This window comes from Venustampulla echinocandica, assembly GCF_003357145.1.
Source record: "Venustampulla echinocandica strain BP 5553 chromosome Unknown scaffold_0, whole genome shotgun sequence".
Taxonomy (NCBI): domain Eukaryota; kingdom Fungi; phylum Ascomycota; class Leotiomycetes; order Helotiales; family Pleuroascaceae; genus Venustampulla; species Venustampulla echinocandica.
The window spans coordinates 3,344,944-3,359,710 of NW_022474205.1; the positions used below are offsets into that span (position 1 = coordinate 3,344,944).

Consider the following 14,767-nt stretch of genomic DNA (forward strand, 5'->3'; position numbering starts at 1 on the left):
GTTTTGAATAGCCCCCTTTACTACATATTATGTGCGGGCCGCTGTCGATCAGCCAACGTCCCTGCAAGAGCGAGCTAGTACCTGCATTTAGATGTCTGCTTAGCCTGCGATCTGGTTACGCACTTCTTGCCTTGCTGCTCCCTCTCCCGGGTCCCGGCCAGTGCATGGGAATAAGTTATAAAAAAAGACCCTATCCTACGATCTTTCTTCCGCTTTGAGTGGAAACCGCAAGGTTCTTGAGCTATACCGGCTTTCTCCACGGAGTACTTCGTATGCAACAGGTGTGTTGTTGAGACAGAGGCCATGGGATTATTCCATACCGCAGTGCTACAGTGCACAACCCAAGAGATGAGGCGTTGATCCCGCGCTCGTCCAGCATCAATAATGCAACCCACCATCACCAACCGCGCAGCAGAGCGCCTGCACCAGTGGTACATCACCTCGTGGGTGGTGTGTCCCTGGAGCCCATTGGAATACTCCGTACGGATCCGTGATCGCAGCGGCAAGATCTACTGTTTTTGGACCCCTCGCGCAATACGGAGTATCAATATCAAGATCCATATCAGTAGTCTCTCTTGCGATGGCGAACCCCCCCCCGAATTCCGATGAATGGGGAGGGTTGTGCTTGTGCTTGTGGCTGGCAATGGCGGGAATGGCTGATGTCTCCCGGCCAGGGGAACGGCGGCAACAGATTCCAGTCTGCTAAAGCAATGGTGCTCTGCGAATCACCACCGCCGTCTTACCGCCCATCCTGCACCCAACGCCGCATTGGCTACAGCGACCACTGCTCGTCACGGTGAAAGTCACCACTAATACCACATCACAGGCTGCCAGCCAGGTCCTGTCCGCGCGACAGTTCTAATTCGTTCGTTCAGCATGTCGCCAGCAATATTGGTCAGTCGGAGCCGTGGCACTCGCATGCCCCGCGGGATCCGAAGGCAACCTCAGCAGTCAGGATTACGGGGTTATTCCCACCTGAAAAGAGCTTTCTTTGGCAGCAATATATACATAGTGGAGGCCGCACGAAGCACCTACAGTAGGTATTTTATCTGGCTACGGAACTTAACGGTACAGTCTGACTGCATTGCATGGCCGCCGAGGACCTAAGAATAAATAAACTGCCTCTTGCTGCGGGAGGAAAGCTCGAAAGGAGGGAGGTTTGGATATTGCTGTCAGACTCAGATACTGTACCCGAGCCCTGAGAACGGCAATTCGAGCCTTGGGGCCCTCTTGATTGTAGCGCTATCGAGACGACAGGCATCTCATCCACTTGCGGCCGTGAGCTCTTGCGACTTTCAAGGCCAATCCAATATAGACCTGCCCTCAACCGCCGGGCCTTTCTCCCAAACCACATCCGTGGGAACCATTCTAACTACGAAGAACTTCCTACGGCGCCCAAATCGGCCGTGACTGGCTATTTTCATTATCTGTCGGCTCGGCATATACGTCTGTTTTCGCTTGGGTTATCGGGCAATAGCTTCAGCGGTTGGGGTAATAAGGTGACGGACGAGCTTCACCTGCAGCACTTGGGTCGTCCTAGCCCCCGTCGTACAACCACAGCCCGCCTCCCCCACACCAGGTCGATCGCCTATGATATACATAATGACGGTCTGACACCCGCCCTCCATTATTTTATCCATCGTGCAACCCTTTGCTCTTCCGTGGACGTCCTGTTTTCCCTTCGTCCTATTTCGCCATCGTCAACATTCGGTATCGAATTGTGGTTTATTGACAGAGGGGTCTGGAATTCCTCTCGGCATTGCAGCGTGGACATTTGTTTTATGTATCTCAAACCCCTCCGGTATATATTTGGTTGCACGGGTATCATTAGACCCTCCGAAGAGAAGCGCTTTAAAGTCACCATTCTCGAGAACTAAAGCTGCAGCTCGAATGCTTCCAGATTATTCTAGTACCAGCGATACCCAGTGAGGTGACAGGTCCTGTCGCATACCTGCACCTTCCACTTTTTGGAGTCTAAATTCTCCTGACCCTGAATCTCCACCAGCGGTACCTCGAGAGACCCATAAAAATGGCATCTGGCGACGTGTCTGTGAGGTGGGCTGGATCCCAAACTTTAGCAGAGCTTTCCAAACGGATCAATATCCCCCTTACCCCGACGAGCCCTCCAGGTTTGGTCGAAGCCAACACTGTCGACCCTTGGAGGCTTTCCGGCAAGTATGCCTTGGGGTGGACATACTTCTGTATTGTGTTAGTTGTGCTCGTCGCCGTGACGAGGGCTTACCACCTTTGGACGGATAAGATCAGGCAAGCTATGCATAAGCATGAGGTGGAGCAATACTATCAAGATATTTACTCCCATGACCCGGAGTATGCCATGACCGATCTGCAAACGGGCCAAACTGCAGAAGAACTATTTCCTCGAGAACCCGAAAAGCCGATCAATCTAACCTTCGGTCAATCACATTGGTCATCTATCGGACCCGTCAACGATACGCTAGCGTTATTCAGATGGATCTTTTATCGACCGGTTCCTGAGATTAAATGGAAGAAGCGTGTCCTTCTCAACTTTCCGTCTCTCGCAGTCATCGCGATCCTTGTCATTGCCACTGCCTTCGTCACGCTATACTGCTTTCTACCGCAACCTCTCTACTGGCAGAGTATACAGTTCGGATCCCCACCATTAGCTATCAGGGCCGGAATGATCTCAGTTGCCATGACCCCTTGGATCATCGCAACCAGTATGAAGGCGAACCTTATTGCCATGATAACCGGAATTGGGCATGAGCGTCTTGGTGTTTTCCACCGATGGGGAGGCTACCTATGCCTCTTCTTGGCCCTGGTTCATACAGTGCCATTCTATATCCAGCCGGTTTGGGATGACGGCGGCATGGATGTCTTTCAGAAGCTCTTCCCCGAGGGGAGTGGGGCTGTTTATGGAACTGGAATCGCTTGCCTGGTGCCACTTGGATGGCTATGTGTAGGCTCCTTGCCATTTTTGAGAACGATTGCATATGAGTTATTCGTGGCTCTACATATTCCTGTCGCGATGGCTTACGTGGCTCTTCTTTTCTGGCATTGTCACAACTACCTCACCTCCTGGGACTACCTGTGGGCCACTGTTGCCATTTGGGTGCTCTCATATTTCCTCAGAATATTCAAATTGAATTGGCTGAAGCCGTGGAGGAACGCTTGGTTGATTGGTGATGAGGCCGCCATCACTTTGATGGCAGAAAATGCTATCAAGGTGACGATTCCGACTCAGATGACCTGGAGGCCCGGCCAATACGTCTACCTGAGAATGCCGGGAATTTCGATATTCGAAAGCCATCCATTCACGATATCATCCCTATGCAGCGAAGATTTTCCATCTGAATATGGTGATCAGTACAGAGACTGTACTTTGGTCTTCCGCCCATTCGGCGGCTTTACCCGTCGCGTTCTTGAAACGGCCATCGAGAAAGGACCGTTCAAAACTTACCGCGCGTATCTTGAAGGGCCATACGGTGGGATGCAGCGAGAATTGGCTGCTTTCGATACAGTGGTTCTGTTCGCCGGTGGTAGCGGTATCACCGCGATTGTTTCACAGTTACTTAACCTTATCAAGAGAATGAGAGATGGAAAAGCGGTGACAAAAAAGATCGAAGTCGTTTGGACTTTGAAGAGATTGGAAGCCATGGATTGGTTCAGGGAAGAACTCCGAATTTGCAGAGAATTCGCTCCTCCGGACACAGTGACTTGTCAATTCTATGTGACGGCCTCCAAGAGGCAAACAAGAGTGGGTATGAGTGATCGAGCGCCGCGGCCGATCAGCAACATGCTGCACGATAAGTTGGATGGTTTTGTGTCCGGAATCGCTTCCAAACGGACTTCAGCTTATATCCGCGACGAGGCTCAAGGTAATATAGACAGGGAGGAGGAACTGAGAGCTGAAAACCAAGACGCAATCACATCATTGCCACGGGCAAAACACTTACAGCCAAAGGTTATCCCACCCCAACCACAAACATATTTCCCTCCACCACCAAAGAAGGTCATGAGGGAGAACTCACTCAGGAAGCTTGAGGGGCGAGGTAAAGGCCCAGCAAATACAGAGCCGGATTCACATGAGGCAACTCGGCAGTTTCTCTCTCCATCAGGCTCGATATCTAAGCACCGAGAGTTCCACTTCCCACCACCTCCACCACGGGCTGATGCGCCACATTTCAACTTTGCACCACCGTCTCCCCGAAATTCGAACAATCCTTATCACCCACAAAATTTCCAACCGTCTCCGCGAAATTCGAATAACCCTTATAACCCACAAAACCTACCTCCTCCTCCAGGCCCACCACCTCAAGGCTACAGGCCAGCAAGTTACATCTCACATGACTCCAAATCTCTGTCGGCCGACTACCGCCCGGCGAGTTATATTGCAGACTCGAAGCCCGCGTCGCAGGACTTAAAGCGGCCATCACAAGACCATAACGGCAAACCACCCAGCTTCGAAGAGTCGACGAGGCCATCCCATGACTCAAAGTCGGCATCAAATATCCCACCACCACCGCCAAATCCTCCTATCGCCGCCCATAACACAGTAACACCTAACTACCCAGCTCCTCCCGAAGCAGCACACACACGCCAAAAGTCAGTGGATCTCCAGATCCAAATTCCCAACTCCGCCGCTGCACCAGCTGGTGCCGCCGCGTTTGACTTTGGATTTCCCTCCACCCCCACGGAGTTCCAAAAGAACCTCATGCGCTTCGCATTCGTGGGGCCTAAGAAGAAAGAAGGTTGGTCTACCGAATACGGCCGTCCTGATCTGGGATATATGCTCAAGGAGATGGCGACTGGTGGTGCGGATGGGAAGGGGGTTTTTGGCCGACGCACTTGTGTTTTTGTGTGTGGTCCACCGAGTATGCGCGTTGATGTTGCGAATACAGTTGCCAGGCTGCAAGCTGATATTTGGGGCGACGATAGCAAGGATGAAGTATTTTTGCATACTGAGAACTATGCTATCTAATACGGAGTGGGCTTTGTATGGTATGGCGGGGTGTGGTGTTCAGGTTATGGACTAATGATTGACTGGGATATACCAATTGATACCTATTATACTTTAATGATACAATACAATAGTAACAATACTACTATTGGCTAATGGAGGACCATCCTCATCCGGAGTAATATAATGTTTTTGGCGCATGTGAACGACTACCTACTCCCCCATGGCGAGGGAGGGTCGCATTACGAGCTTGAGCATCAGTAACGGTGTTGGAGCGTTACTAATAATACTCGGCTACCCGTCCACATCGCTTCGCGCGAGGCTTGATGTACCTGGGAGGCCCCTTTTATCCGCCAACTGCAAGCTGCAGGCATCGCCGCCGGTTCATCTCAACGTGAACGTAACGACTTACGAGGGGGGTTGAGATCGTATTTATCGAACCTGCAGACTCGAGAGGGGGTAATTTCTTTCTTATCCATAATTTTTGTATATCTCTCTGCGCCGCTAGTGAAGTTTTCACCCAGGTATGAAACGATGCTTGATGTCGTAGGGGTTTACGGCCGATAGCCAAGTTATAGCTCCAAAAGTCGGCGCAACCCTAAGACCTTCGCCGAACAGTACGGTCGTAGGAAATCATTGGCCCGACTTCTAGCCCTTTCCCTTGATGTATATTGAGTCCTCTGTCTGTTCTAAAGTCATTCTGTATATCGCTGCTATGTTTAAGGACCTCAAGGAGGCATTTATTCGTTTATTTTTGTTGTCATGGAGAAAACAGCTCCGCCGAACCGTCCCAAAATCGACCCGATGACAATGGTAGAGGAGGGGGAAATGGCCCACAGCCATTCGACTCTCTCAGATGATCCAGTCCTTCCTCAATGGCGATTAATATGTATTGGTTTTAGGTTGGTAAAAAATAGTTGCTTGATGAAGTCCAATACTGATATGCTTCGCCAGTCTCGCCTTTGGTTTATTCATATCTCTCCTCGATACAACAATCGTCGCTACAGCTTTATATACAATCGGAGCGGACTTGAAGTCCTTTAACCAAATTAACTGGGTTGCTCTAGCCTACACTTTGGCCTACCTAGGATGTGCAGTCATTTTTGCAAGACTAGCAGATATCACAGGAAGGCGGAACGCCTACATTGCAGCGTTCTTGATCTTCTTTGCCTTTTCTCTTGGGTGTGGATTTGCTCAAACTCTCAACCAACTCATTGTGTGCCGAGTATTGCAAGGGATTGGCGGATCCGGCCTCTACTCATTGACCTTCGTCATTTTCCCTGAGATTCTCCCGCCGAGCAAGGTTCAAATGATTGGGGCCATGGCAGGGGCAGTGGTAGCTATAGCTGGTATTCTAGGTCCTGTTCTTGGTGGAATTATAACTCATTATACTACCTGGCGGTGGATATTTTGGATCAAGTAAGCTTGACTTGACATATTCATCTAAACATATACTGACAATGGCCCTAGCGCTCCGATGGGTATTGGCCCCCTTATACTGTTTATTATCGCCTGGCCGAAACCACATCAAATACGCCATATTCCACTACGCTCAATCCGAGAACTCGACGTCATCGGCGCACTCCTAATCATAGCAGCCTCGGTCCTCGTCGTCTTCTCATTCCAAGGGGCCGGCCTCCAACCTGATAGCTGGCATACAGCCCTCTTCATTGCACCCCTCACAATCGGTTGTTTATGTTACATTGCACTTTTCATCTGGGAAATCCTAGTATCTCGATTTTGGGAAGACTCATTCGCCACTATGTTCCCGCTGCGTCTGATGAAGCGTCGTGTCTACATGGGCTACGTATTAACGACTTTGTTAGGTGGCTTCCCCTACTTCCTCATCATCTATACCCTCCCTCTCCGTTTACAGGTCGTGAACGATAAATCGCAGCTCATAGCTGGCGTGGCCCTTTTACCCATGATCGGATCTGTTGCCGTCGCCAGCACGCTGGCGGGCATCATCAACACTCGGAAGAGTTATATATTCCCTACACTTCTAATAGGATCTCTGTTGATGGTGATCGGTGCCGCTACACTTTCAACATTGGATAATGTGCTTGAGATAGAACCGAAGATGTACGGGTTCCAAGTGTTTATGGGCTTGGGCTTTGGGCTTACTGTGTCGACTGTCTCGCTGGGCGGGGCTTTGGAGTGTGAGCTCAGGGATAATAGTAAGAAACCCACCCCTTCTCTCCCCCGCGGAAGCCATTTCTATCTATATCTAAACTTGCACTAACTCCCCATCCCCGCACCAGCCGTAGCCCAAGGCATTATAGCACAAGTCCGCGTCCTCGGCGGCAGCATTGGCATAGCCGCAGCAACCGCAATCCAGAGCGTCACCCAACGGCGCGACCTCTCCGGCATCATTACGGAGCAACAACTAGCCTCATTGCAAGATTCCGCAAAGAATATGACCCCGGAGCAATTATTTGCCGTTAGGAAGGCGTACTCGGATTCTTTTAGCCTGTCATTGAAGGTTTGTGCTGCTCTTGCCGGAGCAGGGGCGTTGGCCACTTTTATGACGTGGCAGAGAAGACCGGTGGATTTTCATATTAGGAGGGAGGAGCAGGCTAGGGAGGAAAGGGAGAGGCTTGAGAAGGAGGGCCTTACAAGGGCGAGGATTGATGCTGACGAAGTGAGTGAGAAGGGAAAGGTGGCTTCATGATAAGTGCTTCGATAGAGGAATTGTCTTACGAGATCTATGAACATCATGTATAGTCGAATCGGGCATTTAAGGGGGAGTCTTTTACGTAAAGGGATATTGAATCTGTATCTAGTTGTTTGCTAAAGCAAGTACATAATTTAATATCAACTGTAGAGTAAAGAGATTCACTTAAGTCTGCTAAACGTGCCCATTAGAAATGATGTTACAGTGACAGTTATATAAATTAAGAGTTAAATGTGTTGAGGCATAGGGTATTATGTAAAGCACAAGTGATTACACAGGGCTTAACAAAGGGATTTAGTAACAATTTAACTCAAGTTTCACACCTAGATTAAGAGGAACGAAGAATACGAAAGCGGCACAGAAGAAGCTCCCATGTTTAAAATATATTTCCTCGAAGCTACACTGGTGTTGAGTTGATTTGATTTGATTGGTATATTACGGATTAATACCGCGGCTAGTCACGGCCACCTCAGGAGTTTCATAGTTTGAAGTTGACCTTGGAATCGATTCTCATGAGAGCAAGGGGAGATTTACACGAATCCCTCCCTAGGCTCCTTAGGGTGATCCGCTATAAAAACGTCTGAAGATGGTGCTGGACTGTTCATAGAAAGTAATTCTTGATTTGCCCAACATGGTCGAAGTGTTTCATTACGATCACCTGGTTACCCATTCCCAGAGGAGCCTTCGAGAATAAGCTAAAGATTTCGACAACCTCTAGGATATTCTTATTTAGCTTTCATTGCCTATTTCAAAGGAAACCGACCAGTGACATGTTGATGGCGCGGAAGACCGTAGAACAACGGCACCAAGATTTCACCAGTCGGTCGGCACGTCCCAATCAGCCCCTAACAAGTAGCTCGGGCGCCCGGAGCTGGACGGGTTGGCCGAGGTCATTGACGGGATTCACGGTACATTGGAGACATCCTAGGTGCCAGGAGCGGCAACATTATGGTACAAACAGCAATATGTACTGAAACAGACTGATGGCGGCGCTGTGCGGCCGCCGGCCGCAAAGTGCGACATGCAACAAAACCAAACTTTGGAGCTTAGGAAACAGGAGATTAAATGAGAGAGAGATTAATAGAGCAATTTTGTGGAGGGCAGATCCACCGATTTCGAACTTTGTGCTACGAGTTGACGGTGTATTGTTCATGGGGACAATTCTCCGCATATCTCGAGACATCCTGGAATCAGACTAAAGCCTAGCTACAATATACAGCAAACAGTACAATTAACATAGGTAAGCTTATATCCTAATGTTTCCGCCCGAAGCATAACTGCCAGCCCCAGAGGGGCATGAAAAGAGGGTTGAAATTGAAAGACTCGATTGATAGAATAAACAACTGGTATCAAATGAAGGTACTTGAAACAAAACCACTGGCATGCGGAACAAGGAAACCGGCTGTGCTAGTGCATGTTATAATATGTTTCTAGGAAGATATGTATATATATATATTGAAGTATTTAAACGTGAGTCCATGAAAGGCGGTTTGGAAAAAGAAGTTGCAGGCTCCAAGGTCATGAAGCGAACATTTTCCTCGTCTCGTGCCAGTAGAGACGTTCCAACTGCCTTCCTCGAACTCGAACTCGAACCTAGAGCCTCCTCCAACAGCTTCCTCGAAGAGTCTAAAACAATCCACAGTTCCGTGCTAGTACGGAGCAAATGCGATGAAAGGTAGTGTACCATCCATTACGAACCGCTTCTTTCAGATCAGGGATTCCAGAGCAGTAGATACAGGACGCATAGTTCGTCTACCGTCCAACAAAGGAGGCCTAATGAAAGGCTCCTCTTACAACCCAACTCTGTGTGGGAAGGCAGAGCTGCGAAACTGGTCGGACGGTTGAAGATTGAAGAGATTTCGCGTCGACGGTCCTTTTTCAAGCCGCCAGGCTCGCGTATTGAGGCTTGCTCTTTATGGATTAGCGTGAGGGTCAAAGCAGACTATTTTAACTTCCAATCTTTCCTCCACCCGCACACTCCTTTCCTTTCGATTTTCGAATATGGAATCCTTGAGCGACACAAAATGGGATGTCGTGATATCCGGGACTGGACTGCAGCATTCGCTGCTGGCCTTGTGAGCCTTCCTCCCGTCTCCATCTCGAAGCATATGAGTCAAATCTGACTGACATAGCTCTACCTAAAGAGCCCTGTCCCGCTCTGACAAGAAGATTCTTCACGTCGACCACAATGAATACTATGGCGGTGCGGAGGCTGCTTTCAGCTTACAGGAGGTTGATGAATGGGTAGGCAGGCTTAGAAAGGGTTGGTCCTCCTTGCCTTCTTAACTTGCTGTTACCGAGCCTGACAGCATCCAGATTCCAGTACAGGAACATTTCAAAATGTCACACTGTGGAAAGACGATGCAGACACCTCGAGCCAGTCGAACAAGTTATCCTTCTCACGAGCATACACTTTGACTCTCTCACCACAAATCATCTACACGAAGTCAAAGCTCCTTGGCCAACTTGTATCATCCAAGGTCTACCGCCAACTTGAGTTCCAGGCTGTCGGGAACTGGTGGATATACAATGGAGAAGGGCCTCCACTGTTGAAGCGACTCCCCAATGGGCGAGAAGACATCTTTCGGGATCAAGGGATCGACAACAGAGCTAAACGGAGCTTGATGAAATTTTTGAAATTCGTGGTGGATTTCGAGAACCAGCCGGAGTTGTGGGAAGCCGACAGCGAATGCAGCCTGCAAGACTTCCTGTCTTCTAGGTTCCAGCTCCCACCACATCTTCAAAGCATCATCACAGCCTTGACTTTATCACTGGATACTCCTGGTCGAACCATTGTCAAATGGGCTCTTCCACGAATTTCTCGTCACCTTACATCTATCGGTGTTTTCGGGCCAGGGTTTGGAGCTGTGATACCTAAGTGGGGCGGCGGTGCAGAGATAGCACAGGTCGCCTGCCGAGCAGGAGCTGTTGGAGGCGGTGTTTATGTTCTTGGCACAGGTGTTACCAACGCCGTTGACGACAGGGATAAAGAACGATGGAGGATTGAACTCTCGAATGGGGAAACGGTGGGAACGAAACATTATATTCCCCATTCGGGTTCTGCCAACGGCTCCAATTCCAGGATGGTCTCGAAGACTATCGCTGTCGTTTCGTCCACCCTGTCTTCTCTTTTCGTGAACTCCACTGAGGGATCTCCTCTTGCTGCGGTCTCTGTCGTGGTATTTCCATCAGGAACTCTTCACCTTGAAGAAGCTACTCAGGACTGTCCAGTCTACGTCATGGTGCACTCCAGTGAAACAGGAGAATGCCCAGCAGGTCAATGTTAGTATATATCTATTTTTTGTGGCGTTTTTCCTTGCATTACATGATGATTCAACTTACGAATACTTATCTACATTGTCTGAATTACCTTGAAGATAACAACCTCTGACAGTCTGATGATGCTACTTATGTCTTCTGTTTATTCATTTACTTGGAAATATCAGTATAGCTAACGGCATTCTAGGTGTTCTCTATGCTACTACGCTGTATTCAGCTACTAGTAAACCCATCCTTGATGCCGCTTTGTCCTCCCTCATTAAGTCGACCGAGTGCAGCGATGCCCGATTACTTTATACTCTCTATTATGATCAACAAGAGGATATTAGTTCGCCCTGTGACCTCGCTTTTGATGACCGCATTTTGGAGAATGTTGAGGAGCAGTGGAAGGAAGCCATGGGCAGCGAAGGTGCAGACGGATCTTCACTTTTCATGCAATTTGAGGAGAGGAGAGGCATTAATCCTGATGATGATAATGATGATGATTACTGAGCACGTTCATATTAAAGGAGTTGGTGTTAGGCGTTCCCTTCGCTGGCTCGTGGGCTCGGGCAGATAGTAACATGTAGAAACCTTTATACATCTGAAAGCAATGGCAAACTTAAATGCAACAACTTGTGAGCTTTACCAAATCTAATGTCATATCCTGATAAATACATAGACTTCCCACAATATGAGAGTTTAGCGACTCCAGTTCCCTCGAGCACCTTGAACATAGTGGCTGTTTCCTAAAGCATTGTTGCACAAGCTCCTATCAGATATAAGATCCTCTAACAGCATCTTAAACGAGTTCCTTGCACTTCCGCAGTGATCCTCCTAGATTTGACACCCAAGGAGAATCGGTAAGTATTAGCTGCGTTTCCCCAGCCAAATGCAAGCATTAGACCATAGTTATTCAAAGGTATTTAAAATAACGATATGCAGCATTTCATTTCCTTTCTATACTCTAGCGGGTTACTATTATTATTTCGTGAGCTTCACAACTATCTTTTAACTTAAATTTTTAAGACTAGTCTTCAACTTGATAAATAGGAAGCAAACAACAAGTTATCCTCGGTTAACGATTACTCCTTTTTAGCTTCTCCAGATTTGGTTTTGAGAAGCTATAGGCTAGTTAGATTAGTTACGAGATGTGCGTTACTAGGGGGAGGAACTGGAGGTAGAAAAGGCAAGTAAGTAGAGGTAGTTTTATTGTTTCCAATTATCATTGACTCCAGGTTTGCCCCAAAAGACACTTTCCTAAAGTTCGCTCCACAACATTTAACATGTCTAACTCCTTCCTGCGTGTAGTAGAGTACATGAATCAATGAAGGATGATTACCCTATGCCCATACCCAAACGCCACGAAGCACCGCCAGTGCATCGTTCAACCACCCATCCTGCCATGCATGCATACAAATGAAAAATAGGCCGCATGTTCTGCGCTTGTGTGCGAAAATATCCTAATAGTCGACCTATACCTAGGTACTCCCCTCATCCCCAACATTTAGCTCGTCCCTATCATCACCCATCACAGTCTCCTGACTGGAGCGCGAGTTCGGACCAAGAATGGACTCGGCATCTCGTCTCGCTCCGGATCCCACACTGGAATTTCTTGATCTCTGGCCGCTACCTTGTCAGTCATCCGTGCTGCGAATGCTCGCCCCTTTGGTTCCGGGCTTCGGTTGCCTTCGTCGACTGGTCTTCCGCCTGCTCGTGCTTGCGCCAACTCGACCAATGTCCTGCCCTTGGGTGCGAGATTTCCACCACTACCAGCTTTGATCATATTATTTTTTGTTGCTATCTTGTTGAGATCATCCCCTCCGGTATTCTTCCCCTTGGTTAAGCTACTTTTTCTTGTGGGAGATGTTGGTCGGTTGTCATGAGAGTGCAAGTTTGTGGATGAAGGAATCTTGGATAGTCTCCGGTTGGGTGATGAGCTCCGCTCCTTGAGTGCGGCACTGCTGGCTTGTGGCCGCAAATCGGGCGCGCTTGACAGCGACGGCAAGGTTGGCGTTGAGTTGACCTTTGCAGCATTAAATATGTTAAGCTGGGACGGTTTGTGAGCTGGTACAGTCCTTTGAGAGATCAGGGCCGGTCGAGCACCGCTAGGTTTGAAAGGATTTTTGGCAGACTTTTGCCTCGTTGGTGACGGATGAGGTGGCACATCATCATCATCCGAATCATCTGAATTGATAAGTGATGGTTGCCAACGGGCTTCAGCCCCAGCTGCCGCCGCAAAGATATTGCGCCCACCATTGGGGGCCTTGGCCGCCCCATTGCGACGTGGGGAGAGAGAAAGCGAGGCGATTGATATTGGGGATGGCTCGCCCATTTCAATGTCCATCGGGGTTCCGGCGAACATAGTCTGAGCTCGCCCGAATGGAGTTCGGGTGCTCTTCTTGAGGCCCTTTGAGGGTTCTGGGGAGTCAAGTGACAGATCGGTCAAGTCTGTCGAGGAAGGGAAATCGCCATCTCCACTAGTGCCGACAGATGAGAATTGGATGTCATTTTGAGGGTGCGAATTTGATCCAGAGAAGTCTTTGATCGATGTTGCCTTGGCACTTTCTGTACTGGAGCGCTTCTGTAATTCGGAATCAACCCGTTCTTGCACCTCATAGTCGAACTTCTTTTGTAACTTCTCGATCTCTTGCTGGACGAGACGATTGATCTCTAGCTGCGCCTTAACTTCCCACTCCCTTCGGAGAGAGGCCTCGATCTCTAAGCGCATTGCCGTCTTCTCAGATTCAGATTTGCGAAGTCGTTCTTCAGCCTCATTCAATCGGCGCGAAGCTACCTCCTCTTTGTTCCTCAGCATCCTACCCAACTCGACCACCTCCTTCTCCTTCCTCATGAGCTTGACAACGGGGAGATTAAGTAGCGTTACAGTATCCGGGCGTCTGTCTGGATTGACCTTAAGGCAATCTTTGATGACGGCGTTCAACTCTGGAGAGTAAACTTGGGGCAATGGTGCAACTTTCCCTTCCTTGATCTTCTGGACAAGCTGGAAATGGGATTTCGCATTGAAAGGCGGTTCTCTGGCGCAGAGTTCATAGATAATACATCCTAGCGACCATATATCGGACTTCAGAGTGTATCTCTCTGCAGCGCAAATCTCCGGAGACATATAGAATGGTGTACCAACGTAGGTAGAGGCAAAGTCATGCGATTGCATAATTTTGGAGAGCCCAAAATCGCCAAGCTTGACGGAGTTATCCTCTCCCAAGAAAACTATACATTTATTAGACCTGTATCAATGACACTCCGTGGCAAATAGCAGGCTTACCATTTTCTGGCTTCAAATCGCGATGCAGAATCATAACATTGCCGGCAGGTTGACGTGGCTTCGCAGAGTTACCCAAGCCCATGACATTGCTCCCAACTTCTGGCGGGTCAACACCATAGTGGCATCTATAAAGGGCGGTCACCAGTTGAGAGAACATGCTCCACACAAAGCCCTCTTCGGCATATTGTTTTTTGGCTTGAAGGTCCTTGATGACTCGGCCTAGGTCTCCATTCCCGCAATACTCCATGTAGAGGTGGAGATCTTGAGTCGACTTCAAGTGCTCTCGGTGGTAGTAGCCCACTATGTTCGGATGCCGTAGTGATGATAGGATAGCGAACTCAGCATGTAGCTGCTCCCGTTCTTTCTGCGACATGCGTAGGTAGTTGATTTCCTTGCGACATAGAACTTGACCATCCTGCTTCCTCCGGACCTTTCTAATAATTCCAAAGGAGCCATGCCCTAGGTATTGTTAGCCGCCATAGTTGAAATTAAATGCATGAGATGCGTACCTATCTTCTCCAAGATATCATACTTATCTCCTTCAGACATTGTCTCCCACTGTGCCGGACAGCCTGTTTTGGTCGTAGTAAAGTTCGTTAGCAAAATATAG

General features: G+C 48.8%; 4 protein-coding genes across 4 annotated transcripts; 3 read left to right on the forward strand and 1 right to left on the reverse strand.

Moving 5' to 3' along the window:
- Positions 1 to 2,029: 2,029 nt before the first annotated feature.
- Positions 2,030 to 4,960, forward strand: BP5553_01041 (Ferredoxin reductase-like, C-terminal NADP-linked; the record flags this gene model as incomplete). Its single annotated transcript, XM_032009664.1, has 1 exon — positions 2,030 to 4,960. One exon carries the CDS (start codon positions 2,030 to 2,032, stop codon positions 4,958 to 4,960), a length of 2,931 nt encoding a protein of 976 aa, XP_031873718.1.
- A 783-nt stretch (positions 4,961 to 5,743) lies between these two features.
- On the forward strand, positions 5,744 to 7,610 carry BP5553_01042 (MFS multidrug transporter-like protein; the record flags this gene model as incomplete). The annotated part of the gene is made up of 4 exons (XM_032009665.1): positions 5,744 to 5,841; positions 5,894 to 6,358; positions 6,410 to 7,116; positions 7,201 to 7,610. 4 exons carry the CDS (start codon positions 5,744 to 5,746, stop codon positions 7,608 to 7,610), a joined length of 1,680 nt encoding a protein of 559 aa, XP_031873719.1.
- Positions 7,611 to 9,614: 2,004 nt separating this feature from the next.
- Positions 9,615 to 11,384, forward strand: BP5553_01043 (uncharacterized protein; the record flags this gene model as incomplete). Its single annotated transcript, XM_032009666.1, has 4 exons — positions 9,615 to 9,688; positions 9,758 to 9,857; positions 9,923 to 10,895; positions 11,080 to 11,384. The coding sequence occupies 4 exons, from the start codon at positions 9,615 to 9,617 to the stop codon at positions 11,382 to 11,384; spliced, it is 1,452 nt and encodes a 483-aa protein (XP_031873720.1).
- A 1,018-nt stretch (positions 11,385 to 12,402) lies between these two features.
- Positions 12,403 to 14,706, reverse strand: BP5553_01044 (putative NIMA-like protein kinase; the record flags this gene model as incomplete). Its single annotated transcript, XM_032009667.1, has 3 exons — positions 12,403 to 14,102; positions 14,158 to 14,616; positions 14,667 to 14,706. 3 exons carry the CDS (start codon positions 14,704 to 14,706, stop codon positions 12,403 to 12,405), a joined length of 2,199 nt encoding a protein of 732 aa, XP_031873721.1.
- Positions 14,707 to 14,767: the final 61 nt, after the last annotated feature.